Here is a 16431-nt window from a genome sequence, read left to right as displayed (position 1 = left end):
TCAATTTCTCTCTGTCCTTTCAAGAAAAAGAAAAAAAAAAGAAGTCCACTAGGGACAGTGAACTCATGCAGGCCCAGCAAAAACCCTGGCAGAAAATAAACAAACTGAGGTTTGTGCAAGGCTTTCCTTCCTGAGACTGAGATCCCAGCTACAATCCTTGGCACCATTATAAGCCAGAGCTGAGCAGTGCTCTGGTTTACCTCTCCCCACCCCTCTAATACAATGAATGAAATACCTGAAAACCATGCTTTGGTTAAAGCCTCTGGCTGTCTTTGGAAAGGAACCCTCTCTCCAATGCCATGCCGAATGAGCATCTACTACTGCCATCCAGGCCTCAGGACCCACGCTTCTGATTCCTGCATGCAGGCAAAAAAGTCTCACCCTTTCCTATTGTTGAACTATAATAAATAAAATGGGTGGACAAGGGACACCTTTTCTCTCCCTGACTGTTCTCTGTAGAGAAGCCAATGTCATCTATCACAGCCACAAACTGTAGCCAGCACAAGACCTCCCCCACCCCCACCCCCGAGCTGAGTGGAACCACAGGATAATTATATCAATTAGAACTGATGAAGAAGAGCAAAGAAATAACTGAACTGAATCCCAGGGCAAGGACCAGAAACTGGGGTAAGAGGGCAGAGGTAGGGATGCCATGACACTTTAGAGCCTGATATTTATGGGCATAATGAGGGTGGCAGCAGCATTTCAAGAAAATGCTCCACCATATCCCAAAGAAATGAGGAAGGTACCACCCTCTTGTTATAATATAGGTATAAAGTCTTGGTTCACAAGGGAAGAAAGATTCTTCTAGTGTAAGCTCTCCCTTCTTCCTAGGCAAAGAAACAGCTTTAAAAAAAATATTTCATGTAACTGCGTTTTCTGTTAACTTATCACCTCACAGACTGGACTGAGCCATTGGCAACAATATGTGCCAACACTATGTATTACTAAGAGGACATCTGGAAAACATTATTCTAGTGGTTTACACTGTAGAGTTTACATTCTAGTAGAGGGCACAGATAAAGACAAAAATAAGTGGGCCAGGCAGCGATGCACTTAATTGAGTGCACACATTACAGTGTACAAGGACCCAGGTTCAAGACACTGGTCTTGGAAGTCGGGTGGTGGCGCAGTGGGTTAAGCGCACATGGCGCAAAGCACAAGGACCAGTGTAAGGATCTCGATTCGAGCCCCTGGCTCCCCATCTGCAGGGGAGTCGCTAAACAAGCAGTGAAGCAGGTCTGCAGATGTCTTTCTCTCCCCCTCTCTATCTTCCCCCTCCTCTCTCCATTTCTCTCTGTCCTATCAAACAACAATGACATCAATAACGACAAAAATATTAAACAAAAAGGGCAACAAAAGGGAAAATAAATTAATTAATTTTAAAAAAGACCCTGGTCTCCACCTGCAGGGGAAAGCTTCAAAGTGATGAAGCAGAAATGCAGGTGTCTTTCTGTCTCTTTACCTCTCTATCTCCCCCTCCTCTATCAATTTCTCTGTCTCTATCCAATAATAAAGATTAGAAAAAAAAAAGACAAAGGGGCTGGGAGATAGCTCATCTGTGGAGTGTGAGGTAGTGGGTTTGAGCCCTGGCAGCACATGGGAACACCATGAATGGCACGAGAGGAGCTCCAGTATTTTGGTGTTTCTCTCTCCCTCTCATTCTAAATTCTTAAAAAATTTTAAGTGGAGCCCAGGAAACCACTCAGCAGTATTGCACATGTGAGGCCTTGGGCTCTTTCCTCAGCATTACATAAAAAATTTAAATGGCGCACAGACTGGCATAAGGATCCTGGTTCAAGCCCCCGGCTCCCCACCTGCAGGAGAGTCAATTCACAGGCAGTGAAGCAGGTCTGCAGGTGTCTATCTTTCTGTCCCCCTCTCTGTTTCCCTTCCTCTCTAGATTTTTCTCTGTCCTATCCAGCAACAACAACAGCAGTAACAACTATAAAGATAATAACAACGATAAACAACAAGGCCAGAAAAAGGAAACAATAGCCTCCAGGAGCAGTGGGTTCATAGTGCAGGCATCGAGCCGCAGCAATAACCCTGGAGATAAAAAAAAAAAAAATTAAATGGATGGGGACCAGGTGGTAGCGCATCAGGTTAAGTGCCCATAGTACAATGTGCAAGGACTGGCACAAGGATTCTGGTTCCAGCCCCTGGCTCCCCACCTGCAGGAGAGTCACTTCACTAGTGGTAAAGAAGGTCTGCAAGTGTCTTTCTTTCTCTCCCCCTCTCTATCTTCCCCATCCCCCTCAATTTCTCTCTGTCCTATCCAACAACAAGGGCAACAAAATGGGAAAAATGGCCTCCAGGAGCAGTGGATTCATAGAGCAGGCACCAAGTCCCAGTGATAACCCTGGAGGAAAAAACAATAAATACAAAGAAGAAAAGTTAAAATGGACATTAACAGGAGTTGGGAGATAATTTACCTATCTGCCAGCACACTTTATCATACATTGGACCCTGCATTCCAAGTGCAACTCCACAAATGATTGAGCTGTGCTGTGGTATCTCTCCTCTCTCTTTGCTGCCAAGGTTACTACTGGGGTTTGGTGCCAGTACTATGAATCCACTGCTCCTGGTGACCATTTTTTCTATTTTATTTGACAGGACAGAGAGAAATTGAGAGAGGACAAGGAGATGGAGAGAAAGAAAGACACTTGCAGACCAGCTTTGCAGCTTGTGAAGCTTCCCTTCTGCAGGTGTCTCTTTCTTTCTATATGAAAAAATTTAAACGTTGAGAAAAGTCTTCCAGTGTCAATAAAATCACACAACTGTGAAACTCTGATTACAAAAAATAAATTACTGATATACCACTTTACAAAATAAGTTGACATTAAGGAGCCAGAAAGATAGCTCACCAAATAGGGCACATGCCTTCCCAAGCATGCAGCCCAAATTCAAACCAGAGCATCATATGGGAGTACCACAACAGCAACAGGGAAAACTCCAATGCTGTGGAATCTCTGTATCTCTCTGAGTGAAATATAGCCCAGAGATGGTGAAACTGCTCATACACAAGGCCACAACTCAATAAAGGAGGAAGAGGAGTAAGGGAAGGAAGGAAAGACAATTTTGTGTTGAGATTGACAGTTGTACTGTCAAAAGTCATGTGAGAGATGCACAGCTGTCAGGAGAGGACAGAGGTGACAGTGTCCATGGGCTAGGAATAATGGGTTTCTCCTCCTGACAGAGCAAATCGTCTACTTTACCCACCTTCCTGAACAGCTGACTGGATGAAATTCATGTTTCCATTCCTTTTTTATTGTTTTTTTTTTTTTTTTGCCTCCAGGGTTATCATTGGGGCTCGGTGCCTACACAAATCCACTGCTCCTGGAGGCTACTTTTTTCCCTTTTGTTGTCCCTGTTTTTTTCTTTTATCGTTGTTGTGATTATTATTGTTGTTGTTATTGTTGGATAGGACAGAAATAGAGAGAGGAGGGTAAGACAGTGAGGGGGAGAGAAAGACAGACACCTGCAGACCTGCTTCACAGCTTGTGAAGCGACTCCCCTGCAGGTGGGGAGCCAGAGGCTCAAACTGGGATCCTTAAACCGGTCTTTGCACTCCACGCCATGTACATTTAACCCGCTGCACTACTAATGCCTGAACCCCTCATGTTTCCATTTCTGAGAATCATAAAAGCAATGATGGGGGAGGCTTTCTTATGCTCAGGCCTTTGTCAGACTAGAGGAGCAGCTATGCCCATGGGCTCTCGTGGTGACAGCCTACCAAAGATGGGAGTTCAGACAAGTCCATCCCTTCTTTCTAAGGGGTCTCCAGGGTAAGGCATGGTCTTCTGGGCTCTCCCACTGGACCCAGGTCTCTGCAGCTTTGTACATGGACTAAGTGGCCCCTCCATGCCTGACAGACACCAGTGAAACCTCCAGAAGATGTTGTCATTGGGATGTTGTCACTGGGGGCCAGGCAGTGGTGCACCTGGTTGAGCATATATATCACCATGTTCAAGGATCCAGTTCAAGCCCGTTTGCCACTTGCAGGGGGTCATTTCACAAGGGGTGGTGTACCACGTTAAGTGCACATAGTGCAAAGCATAAGGATCCAAGAAATGATCCCAGTTCAAGCCCCTGATCCCCACCTGCAGGGGGTCGCTTCATAAGCGGTGAAGCAAGTCTACAGTTGTCTTCCCCTCCCACTCTGTCTTCCCCTCCCCTCTCAATTTCTCTCTGTCCTATCCAAAAATTAAAAAAAATAATAATAAATGGCCACAAGAACAGTGTATTTGTAGTGGATTCATAGTGCAGCCACTGAGCTCCAGCAATAACCCTAGAGGAGAGAGAGAGAGAGAGAGAGAGAGAGAGAGAATATGAGAAGTACTTGCAGCACTGCTCTACCTCTCGTGAAACTTCCTCCTTGCAGGTGGGAGGAGACCAGGGGCTTGACCTACAGACATAGAAATTTTTAGAGACTAAACAAAACTCTGCTTACTTAAGATCAGAAACAGAAAAGTCACACCTGAGAATTCTGACAAGAAATTAGAAATTTTTACAGGGAAATGATGTAAAAATTTTTCTCTTTTGCCAATAGGGCTAAACTGGTGCTTTGCACTTGTGTGATTCCACTGCTTCCAGGAAACTTTTCTCTTTTATTTTTCAGGTGGAAGGTGAGAGAAAGAGAGAAGGAGAAACATCACTGTTTAGGAAGCTTTCCCTGCACATGGTGCCCCCATGTGGTACTGGGAACTCAGGCTTGGGTCCTTGCACATGGTAAAGTGTATGCTCTACTGAGTGGGCTATCTCCCAGCCCCTGGCATGGATTTTTCTTTTGTAACCACCAAATAGAAATTTTTTAATTAATCATAAAAATTGATATTTAAAACAAAACGAGGATCACCTGCTATTAACCCAGGGCTGGGTTAATAGCAGGTGATCCTAGTGCAGATGAGAATTAATCACCTGGGAAACACAGCAGAAGGAAACTTCCAGAAATCAGTTTGAAAATAGAGATGAGAGGGAAGGAAATGTGAAAAAGAGGATGTGCTCAAAGAGTGTGACATGGAGAAGGAAGTAGCGGTCCATAGCCACCCGGGAATACTACTCAGCTGTAAGAAAAGAGGACACAGTCTTCCTTGCTATGAGATGGATGGAGGTGGAAGGAGGAGGAGGGTGAGCACTGAATGATCTGGCTCATAGATGGGATGTAAGAAACAAAGCAAAGGATGGTCTAGGGTGAGACATTATTAAGTTGTGCTCTACTTCAGTAGACAAAGACTCTAAAGGGAAGATAGGGATGAGGTGAAGGGATATGAGGCCCCAGCACCCTATAGTAGGAGAAGGCAATCTAGCGGGGTGGTGGGGGAAGGTGTGCTAGTAGCTATCCTGGAGAATTGTGAGCCTGTACAACAACAACAGAAATAGTGTAATACTTCCTCAATAAAGTGGTTTAGTTGAAAGAAAAAGAATTAGTGGGGGCCAGGAAATAGTTCTCCCAGTAAAGGCTTACACTGAGTATAATTATGGTGAGTAGAAATATGGATCGACCTGTCAATGCCCATGTTCAGTGGGGAAGCAATTACAGAAGCCAGACCTTCCACCTTCTGCATCCCACAATGACCCTGGGTCCATACTCCCAGAGGGATAGAGAATGGGAAAGCTACCAGGGGAGGGGATGGGATACGGAGTTCTGGTGGTGGGAACTGTGTGGAGTTGTGCCCCTCTTATCCTATGGTTTTGTCAGTGTTTCCTTTTTAGAAAGAAAAAGAAAGAGAGAGAGAGAGAGAAAAGGAAAGAAAGAGAAAAGAAGAAAAAAAGAAAGAAATATAACAGCCATGGAAAAGTTTTGAGTTAGTCTAAAATGACACATTATTAATAAAGTTAGATTTTCTTCTCTGACTTTATAGGGACCAATTATTTTTTTATTTTATTTTATTTATTTTCCCTTTTGTTGCTCTTGTTGTTTTTATTGTTGTTGTAGTTATTATTGTCATCATTGTTAGCTAGGACAGAGAGAAATGGAGAGAGGAGGGGAAGACAGAGAGGGGGAGAGAAAGACAGACACCTGCAGACTTGCTTCACCGCCTGTGAAGTGACTCCCCTGCAGGTCGGGAGCTGGGGGCTCAAACCAGGATCCTTACGCCAGTCCTTGTGCTTCGCGCCACATACACTTAACTTGCTGCACTACCGCCCAACTCCCAGGGACCAATTATTATATAGCCATGGGGCAGTGTGGGGCGGGGAGATGGTAGTTGATATGGTAGAATTCATACTCTACCATATGTGAGGACCCAGGTTTGAGCCCCTGACACAACACGGGAGCACCATAGACTACATCAGGGAACATTTCATGAATGGTGGAGAGATGCTGTAATATATCCTTCCATGTCTCTATCTGAAAATGAAAGGAAAATAAACAATCTGTCAGGAGCAGCTGCATTGTGCAGACATAAAGCCTTAATGAGTGTAAAAAATATTTATATTTTAAAAAACAAAAGATCTGACATGAATTTTAAGTGGCATTGAGGGGGAAAGGATGATAACACAAGCAATATTTGAAGAGATAATAGCCCAGAATTTTCCAGAACCAAGGGCAGACACCACTTACAGTTTCAAGGTGAACAGATACCAAGGGACATGAGTTTTATAAAAACCCACATCTAGATACAACACGGAGAAGCCATCAACAACCCAAAACAGATACTAGTTGAACAGCAAGTCAAAAAAAGTGAGCATTTCTTTGTATTTTATGTGGCAGTGGGGATTTCATTCAGCAAGGTATGTGTTCTGCTAGATAAGCTATGATTGGGTTTGGATTTTTAAAATCGAAAGAATCAGCAAGGGCAGGTCAGGAGGTGGATAAAGAATTAGACTCTCCAGCATGAGATCTCAACATGAGATCCTTAACATCACATATGCCAGAGTGATACTCAGGTGTTCTCTTTCTCTTCCCCCAAAACAGACAGATAGATAGGTAGGTAGGTAGATGGGTAGGTAGGTGGGTGGGTGGGTGGATGGATGGATGGATGGATGGATGATAAAGTGAGGAGCATTAAGAGAATACTGATGACCAGGAAGGTTTCAGACAAACTCCCAAGGAAAAATGATGGCTCTGAGTCTTGTTTCATTCATTTCTCTCCCATCACACTTTACCTGCTGTGACTCCTAAAGTAATAACTCTGTCATGTTTAGGATGAGCAGGACTTCTTTTTAAAAGATGTTTTCTATTTTATTATTATTAATGTATTTCATTATTTATTGGATAGAGACAGAAAAATTGAGGGAAGAGATGGGGGAGAAAGAGACACCTGCAGCACTGCTTCACCACTTGTGAAGCTTCCTCACTGCAAATGGGGACCTGGGGGCTTGAACTTGCATCCTTATGCATGGTAACATGTGTGCTCAACCACCACCAGGCCCCTGTGGGTGGGTCTAAGTGCCAGCACCACAGGCAGGGGGGAGATGGCCATGGATCCTGAGTCATCCCAGCACTTTTCCATAGGTGTGGCCCAAGGTGCCAAAGCACCTTCACCCCAGAAAGGTTCCACAGCACTGAGGAAAGCTTCAGGGTCAGAGTGACTCTGTCTCTCTTCGAATGAATGAAATCAATGAAAAAGTGGCCCACAATGTACTGTGAGGCCTCAGTTACACAGACATCTTAAATTTAGTGAATTAGCTATTTAAATGAAATAAAACCCAACCCCAGGCAGTTCTGATGGAACATCATGAATGACAACATTAGAACACCATGGATGGTGGAATAGTACAGTGGTGTCTCTCTTCTCCCTAAAAAATAAAAGATGAAAAAAAGTTTTGGGGGGAGGAGGACAAGGCAGTGGTACATCTGATTGAGTGCACATTTTATCATGCTCAAGAACCTGGGTTCAAGTCCCAAGTCACCACCTGCAGTGAGGAAGCTTCTGAAAATTTCAGTGAGCAGCACTGAAAATCTCTTTTCCTTCCTATCTCCCCCCCACCCCCTCTCAATTTCTATCTGTCCTATCAAATAAAAAGAAAACTCAGTAAATCTTTTTTAAAGAATTGTTCTAGAAAGCCCATTCAGCAGAGCTGCTCACGCAAAGCCCTGGATTCATTCCCTGGTGCCATGTGCGTGTCCTACAAAAATCTGGATTCCTTGCTGCTCTAGAAAAACCAGAAGCTCTAGCAGGGCTTCTCGGTTAGCTGACATTGCCTACAGTGGTGTGGTCCTACCTGTTTGGACAGGATGCCACCTATCACCATGTTCCACAGTCAACAATAGTTCCTGCTACCACGCCTCACTACAGTCCCAATTTCCCATATAAATACAGCTGGGCCTCCCTAGAAATGGAGGATGACACTTTATTTTCGAAGGTAGTGAAAAAACAGATTTATGCCTTACAACTCCCTGCTCTCTAAGATTAAAAGGATGGGAACATCCAAACTCTGCCTAGAGTTAATATATACCATGCTATCTCTCCAAGCACGGAGATCTCAGAACAGTCACAAAAAGGAGAGGAGACCAGGAGGTAGGTAGCTCACCTGGAAGAGCACCCACCTAACCAGGCACAAGACCCAAGGCTCAAAGCCCAGCACCACATGGGAGCACCAGAAGGCAGCCCCTGGAGAGCTCCATGGATGGGGCAGTAGTGCTGCGATCTCTCTCTCAAATAAGAGGATGAAAAAAGTGGGCCTGAGAGGCCTTTCTGTGGTATCACACAAGACCCTCACTGCCTTCCCTGCCACTACACAAAAATAAAGAGAAGAAAGATGGGTCATGGAATGTCTACTAGGTCTGCAGCCTAACGTCCATCCTTTCTGGAGGCTCACTTGGTTCAGACCAAGTGATACATGCCAGCAAAGACATTTTTCAAATGGTGGACTATAATGAGGAAGACTGGGATTAGGTTAGGAATTTGATTAACTGAGCACTTCCAGTTTCCCAACACCACCTCCTATATAACAACAAATGTCATACTGGACAGCACTGGGAAGCTGCCTCAATCTCCTTGCAGAAACGGACACCCACTGAGAAAGCCAGGTAACAGGGAAATCAAAGTTTAGAGGAATTTGGAGGCTGGATAGGGAAGAGGCCCCTGGAATACAGTATAGAAAGCAGTACAGAGGAAATTTCTCGTACTGGGAAGGTTTGGGGGAACAAGCAGTTGAGAAGGGGATTGGGGGGAGACAGGGTAGGCTGAGGGCAAAGAGAGAGAGAGAGATGCCAGCAAAGGGACAGATCAGGAAGGGACCTGAGTTCTAGATAAAGATTGTCTAACGGGGAGCTAGGAGGTGACGCAACAGGTTAAGCGCACATGGCGCAAACTGTATGGACCAGCATCAGGATCCCGGTTCGAGCCTCTGGCTCCCCACCTGCAGGGGGGCCGCTTCACAAGTGGTGAAGCAGGTCTGCAGGTGTCTATCTTTCTCTCCCCCTAACTGTCTTCCCCTCCTCTCTAGATTTCTCTCTGTCCTATCCAACAACAACGACAGCAATAACAACAATGATAAACAAGGGCAACAAAAAGGGAAAAATTTAAAAAAAAGAAAAAGACCTTTAAAAGGATGACAGAGGACCTAGTGGGGGTTGAATTGTTATATGGAAAACTGGGAAATGTTATGCATGTACAAACTATTGTATTTACTGTTGAATATAAAGCATTAATTACCCAATAAAGAAATTTTAAAAAGAAAGAAAAAGACCTTAAAAAAAAGATTTTCCGGCTCCTCACCTGCAGGGGAGTCGCTTCACAGGTGGTGAAGCAGGTCTGCAGGTGTCTTTCTCTCCTCCTCTCTGTCTTCCCATTTGGAGAAGAGGTGTCTTCCTCTCTCCATTTTTCTCTGTCCTATCCAACACTGATGACATCAGTAACAACAACAACAATAATAATAATAACTACAACAATAAAAAACAAGGGCAACAAAAGGGAATAAATAAATAAAGATAAATATTAAAAATTTCTAACTCTATAATAGAATACAATAAAGATGATAAACATATTGGATGGTACTTCCTGTTTACTGAAAATAATCATTTCAACTGATTGCCACTAGATTCTGCATTATGCTCTGTGTTACAGAGTATAGGTTTATTGTTGAAAATTTGCAAGCAAGCAAAACCTGTAATTCTGTGAACCAGAGATAAGCATGGTCAATATTGTGGTATACTTTCTTTCTGAAGATATATTTTTTTTCCCAAACAGGGTCAAGGACACTGTATGTTCACCCAGTGCCACCCAGTGATATAGAGAAAGTGAAAGACTTTATATCACTATTTTTTGAAGAGATGACTGCAAGTTACATAATAGTCTATTTCCATAATGTCATTATTGATTGCTTTCTGGAAACATTCCAGCTGTCTCCAATCTTTCATTATTATTCACAATGCTGCAATGAGTATCCCAGAATATAGATATTGGTCTGCACCCAGCTGATTACTTCATGATATGAAATTATTAGAGCAGACAGCATAAATATTTTAGTGCTACAGACATATATTGACAAATGGTTTTTGAAAAAAGATATTACCAATTTACACATTCCTCAAATGTGCATGAAAGGACTTGTTTTCCTGCACATGTATCCTACAGTTGTGTTATTAATATTTGTTAATTTGACAAATGGAAAAGGAATCACAGAACTGCCACTTAACAGTTACTTTTATTTCTCATGAGCTTAATTTTTTTCGCCTCCAGGGTTATCCCTGGGGCTTGGTGCCTGTACTATGAATCCACTGCTTCTGGAGGTCATTAGTTTCCATTTTTTTATTAGACAGGAGAGAGAGAAATTGAGAGAGGAGGGAAAGATAGAGAAGGGGAGAGAAAGAACCTGCAGACCTGCTTTACCACCTTTGAAGTGACTCCCCCCCACACACGTCACAAGTGGGGAGCCCAGGGCCTTGGGCAGATCCTTGCACATTGTACTATGTGAGCTTAACCTGGTGCATTACTTCCTGGCCCCCATGAGCTTGATTTTTTTTACATATGTTTTAAATTTACTTACATTTAAATTCTACATATTACAAAGTACAAATGATCTGTACTTTCACCCATATTTATATTGGTCAAAAACTTTCATCATTCTGTATTTTAAAGGCTTTTAATATATTTCTCTTTTGTAATGTCCCTGATTTTCTTTATATCTTCTCAAAATCATTGTTTACATTTTATATAATTCAATCAATTCATCTCTCTCTTCTTTGATTTTGTTCATGATGACATTATTTTCTACACTGAGATCACATATTTTCTTTTGGATACTTCATAGCTTCATTTTTATATTTCACTCTTAATTCACATGGAATTCATTTTGACATGCCTTTTCTCTGACATGAAGCTAAATACAACTTGAGAGGTATGTTTTCTCACCATCATTCACTAAGTAATGCCTTAGATCAGTTCACCCTTGAGCGATGATTTATCGGAGCACCTTTGCCATCTGCTCTTGTGTATTCTGGAATCAGCTTCATGTCAGTCTTCTCCATTCTGTGTTTTGCCATTTATATGCACATGCATAGGACTTTGCACAAATGTCTGCTTTCATAAATAATTCTACTTGAAAATAAAGACAATCTCTTTCCCTCATTTCTTTTCTGCTAGCTATTACTCATGTGAAAGACAAATGGTCTGAGAAACAGATGTCTGGACTAAAAACTAAGAAAGGATCTTGTAATTCTGTATCTTGTTCTTGGTGGGGAAAAAAAAAAAAGCATGGTCTGGTTATTAAAATGAAACACTAACTGAACTGGAAAAATAAAAACAAAACAGCAATGATATCTCAACATTAAGTTTGCACACACACACGCACACACACACACACACACACACACACACACACACACACACTTTTTAGTTGAGAATGGGTATATTAACTTCAAAAAGACTTGACTGTGGAGATAAACCATTATGACCCTGAGAACTTGGCTTTCCTAAATAGAAGCCCCAAAAGCCCTTGGAGGGGAGCAGAGAATCTGCAGAAGCAGACACAAAGCCATGTATTCTACCCTTCAGAAGTGGCGTGTGCATCATTGACTCTGATCCTTCTCTAAAGGGTCTGCAACAAGAGGACCTGCCACCTGTGGCACCTAGACTTGGGCCAAGGTCAGGTCTTAGGGAAGTTGTTTCCTCTGGGTACAAAACTTGACAAATCAACCTGACCTGCAGCCTGTCCATCATTACAAGTTTCATCCAAGCTGAGCATCCCAGGAAACTCCATCAGAGCATGGTTCCCTGAGTCCTTGATTGTGCCTCCGTCCTGAGTATTCCTGGCACACCCTCCCATCCTCCAGACCCTGGGAAATAAGCACCGTGGTTCACAAGTTCAGGGTCAGCTTGAGTCATGTGCCCCCTCACCATCATTAGAAAACAGCTCAAAAGAGCTCACCCTCCTAGTTAAAAGTGAGTCTGTCTGTCCTGTTTGGTTGTCCCTCTGAAAGTCCATAGGGACAGACTTTTTGAGTGAATGAATTACAACACTGAAAAGACAGTCTGTTACTGATAGCTGTGATGCACTTAGTATCAGGCCCTTACCAATTTGGAATTTTTCACATGGCCTGAACATGCATGCAATTTCTTTTATCTATATATTTTAGCCCTACCCCCCAAATTATGCTAGGAAAAAAATGATATTAAATGAGCAGTTTCATAACCTTGTCTTCTTGGAATTAAGAGAGGTAGTCCTTTTTTTTTTTTCTATAAGTGAGTAAATAAGAATGGGAAGTTGGGGAAAAACCTATGCAAAGGAGAAACTACTGCAATATATAGATACCGCCATAAGGCAGATCCTATAGGGATCCACTCCTACAGATCCACCCACAGAACATAAAATCACTGATCCAAAATGATCTCTGTACACCTATGTCCACCACAGTCTATGCACAACAGCCCTGACATGGGAACAACACAGAGAAGTAGATTACAAAGTTCTGGTCTCTATACATAGTGAAACAATATTCAGTTGTAAGAAAGCATGAGGTCTTGCCTCTTGCTGCAATGAGTTAGAACAAGAGGGAATCATGCTCAAGTGGAGTAAATCAGAAGGAGAAAGACAAATGCCAGATGATGTCACTCATAGGTGGGATTAAAAAAAAAGGAAGGGGGCCTAGTGGACTATAGGGGAGGGGGCTGACACTTAGTGAGGGGTGGGCTGTGGCAACATAATCAGAAAAGAGCTGAAATTGTTCACTAGGGGCCCTATGGTTTCTGGGTAGAGAGTACATATTACCATGTGCAAGGATCCATGTCCAAGCCCTTTGTCCCCATATGAAGAGGAGAAACTTAATGAGTGATAGGACAGTGCTGCTGCTGTGTCTCATAGTATCTTTCTTTCTCCATCTATCAAAAAAAGAAAGAAATGGCTGTCAGGAACAACATTATCATGTAGGCATGGAACCCCAGTGGCAACTCTCAGCAAAATAAAACAAAATTAATAACTAAAAAGGAAATAGTTCACCTAAAATGTAACAATTTTGGGGCCAGGTGGTGGAGAACCTGGTTGAGTGCACATATCATGCACCAAGACCTGGATTCAAGCCCCTGGTCCCCCACCTGCAGGGGGAAGCTTCATGAGCTGTGAAGCAGGGCTGCAGGTGTTTCTCTTTATCTCTCCCTGTCTATCTTCCCTTTCCCTCTCAATCCCTCACTGTCTCTATGCAATAAAATAAAAAATAACAGTTTTGTAAGTCAACATTTAAATCAATACTTTAAAAACAAGACAAATCTAGAAGATATCTTTCTTTCCTTCCTTTCTTCTTCCTTTCTTTATTTCTATCTTTTCTTTCTATGAGGAATAGAACCCAGGTCCTCATGCATGCAAGGCATATTCCCTTCCATCGAGATATGTCCCTGATTTCCTTTAATATATATAATATCTACAGATATGATTTATTTATTTCATATGAAACAAAGTTTCACATGAGAGAGGAAAAGAAAGAAGCCAGAGTGCCATTCCAGCACCTGCAGCCTGGGTTGATGGAGCCAGGAGCTTTGGGTGTACAAGTTCAGTGCACCACCAGTCAAACTATTTCCCCAGTCGCTAGCCTCCTGGTTTTCTTTAGGCTGTGTTTTCAAGGAAATTGAAGGTGTTCCTGCGAAATGTCTGAAAATGAGGTTCGTCTGAACACCGTTCAGTCTTCACATTGTATGAATCTGGGGCAGCCTGCCCCAGAAAGGGAGTCCCAGGCAGGAGACTAAGCCCCACTGTTGGGATCGACTGGACGTTTCTCCTCACCACTCCATGTACACATGAACACACACATGCACATGCCAACTCCTGAGCACAACTAATGCACTGTGAGCCCTGCAGTGAAAATCTCAGGTAAGTCCATTCTCATTATATCAGAAGGAAGAGCAGGCACAGAGGGGGCCATTTTCATCCCAAAATCTTCTAGACAAGAATGACAATCTCAACTAACAGCAAGTTGTTGAGTAGAGGGAATAATGTTCCCCAATAGACAAAATGAATACAGAACACACAGACCACTGCAATAATTGGAGACCAGTGCATGTTTATTGCTGTCTGGGAAGAAACTCGACAAAGGCACTGAAAACTCACTCAAAAAAATCCAGTTTACCTTTAACAGCCCCAAGCCCTTGTTTATTTTCTTATTATTTTCTAAAGATCTGTGTGATCTTTAAATAAATTATGTTCCTAAGTTAAACAGAGAAACTCCAGCTCAGGGTCAGCCAATTGCTGGGTGGCCATGAATTCCAGCTGGAAGTGCCTGGACTTATGAAGCTGCTTTACAGGTGGAAACTCCTCTGTTTACAAATCACCATAAACATTCACAAGGCCACCCCATGGCAACTGGCTTCTATCAATATCAGCCACCATTTGCTGGTTCCAGAAGGCTGGTGGTTAACCTCATCTGATTTTCTTCCCCCTTGATTGATTCCAAGACTCCCATGTTGCCATCCCTTCTCCTCCTCTATAGCCCTTCCTTCCTCTCTAAATTTAAAATAAATAAATAAATAAGAAAGAAAAAGTTGTGCCAGGATAGTGCTTAGCAGTGTCACAAAAGTGAAAGGCCCTGAATTCATTCCCTAGTATATTATAAAAATCCCAAGAGGAGACTGGAGTTGGTGTATTGTGCCAAAGTAAAAGACTCTGGGGTGGGGGTGGAGGAATTTCAGGTCCTGGAACAGGATGGCAGAGGACCTAGTGGGGGTTGTACTGTTATGTGGAAAACTGAAAAATGTTATGCATGTACAAACTATAGTATTTGCTGTTAAATGTAAAACATTAATAAAGAATAAAAAATAAAATAAAGAATAAAAAAATTTTTTAAATCTCAAAAGGTAACACAGTAGTAGAATTAAGGGCTTAGAAGAATATGGCCCTGAGTTTGATCCCTAGCATTATATTGTCAGAGATATACTCTTTTTTTTTTTTATTGTGAAAATAAGTTTATTGATGGTAACATAGTTTACTCTGGATATTTAATATTACAAACTCTAGGGTCTTTGAGATAGGCTGGATCCTTGTATTTAACAGGCATAAACCCCATTATTTGAGCTCTCTTAATTGCTTTAGTGATTTCTCTTTGTTTCTTCCCACAAAGACCTGTTATATGCTGTCCATAAATGCGTCCAGTGAATGGAGAAACAAACTGCGACAAAAGCTGTACATTTTTATATTCTACATGTTTTCCACACAAGATACATTTTTTAAGAGGCGCCTTATAAGGATTTTCCATTGAAATGGGCAGGTCCTCACTGCTGGTTACCTGTCGATATTGCGAACAACTTTTCCACAGCACCGCGTGAGTCCCGGGACCTGCGAGGCCCACAGCAGTCTTCCCAAAATGCGTCCACTCTTTCCTCCCTAGGGCACTGCAGACAGCAACCATAGCTGCCATGGTTCCTTCTGCTTCCCCAGAGATATACTCTTATTCTCTCTGTGTGTATGTATATCTCTCTTTTATGAAATAAATCTTTTAAAAAATTTAAAATAAAGAATTCCTTATAGTCAGGTACTCAATGTCTCCTATAGATTAAGCAAGAATAGAAAAGATTAAATTCTGGTTCCAATTCCTTATCAACAACAGGGGAAAGAACTCAGGTGATATTTCCTGTGAGGGACAAGTTACAATGAAACATCCAGTTAAGTTAAAGATTTCATCTATAAATCAACCTCCCAGAGAAGAGGTGTACATAGAGCAGTCTGAAAGAAGCTTCTGGAAATTAGATCAGTCTAGGTAGGTTGTTCCAAAGCAGAACAGAATAGCCATCCTACTGCTGCAGGAAAATGTTCCCAGCATGCATAGGGAGTCAGCATTTGAGTTACAGTTCTTTGCAAGGGGGGCTGTTTCCACCTCTAGCACCATTTGGAAGGTACTTTGACAGCAAAGGAAGCTTTGGTGCTGTGGTCCCCTGCCCAACCACTGCATATCTGAATGAAAAAGTAACCAGAGCAATGGAATTACACTTGTCTGAGGACTCCGCCAAAAGAAAGAAAAAGATCAACAACCTTCACACACATACACAAGGACCAAAACTA

The 16431-nt window shown here is 42.4% G+C and overlaps 1 protein-coding gene across 1 annotated transcript; it reads right to left on the bottom strand.

Moving 5' to 3' along the window:
- Positions 1-15312: 15312 nt before the first annotated feature.
- On the bottom strand, positions 15313-15811 carry LOC103114905 (small ribosomal subunit protein bS18m-like). Its single transcript, XM_016188839.2, has one exon. It carries the CDS (start codon positions 15788-15790, stop codon positions 15359-15361), a length of 432 nt encoding a protein of 143 aa, XP_016044325.1. The 5' UTR covers positions 15791-15811; the 3' UTR covers positions 15313-15358.
- Between the last annotated feature and the right edge of the window lie 620 nt (positions 15812-16431).

Source organism: Erinaceus europaeus, chromosome 6 (genome assembly GCF_950295315.1).
Source record: "Erinaceus europaeus chromosome 6, mEriEur2.1, whole genome shotgun sequence".
Classification (NCBI taxonomy): domain Eukaryota; kingdom Metazoa; phylum Chordata; class Mammalia; order Eulipotyphla; family Erinaceidae; genus Erinaceus; species Erinaceus europaeus.
This window is presented reverse-complemented; position numbering and strand designations above follow the sequence as displayed.

What these genes read in the sequence shown, in the direction of transcription:
- LOC103114905 (XM_016188839.2), bottom strand. Translation starts at nt 15,790, where the DNA reads ATGGCAGCTATGGTTGCTGTCTGCAGTGCCCTAGGGAGGAAAGAGTGG.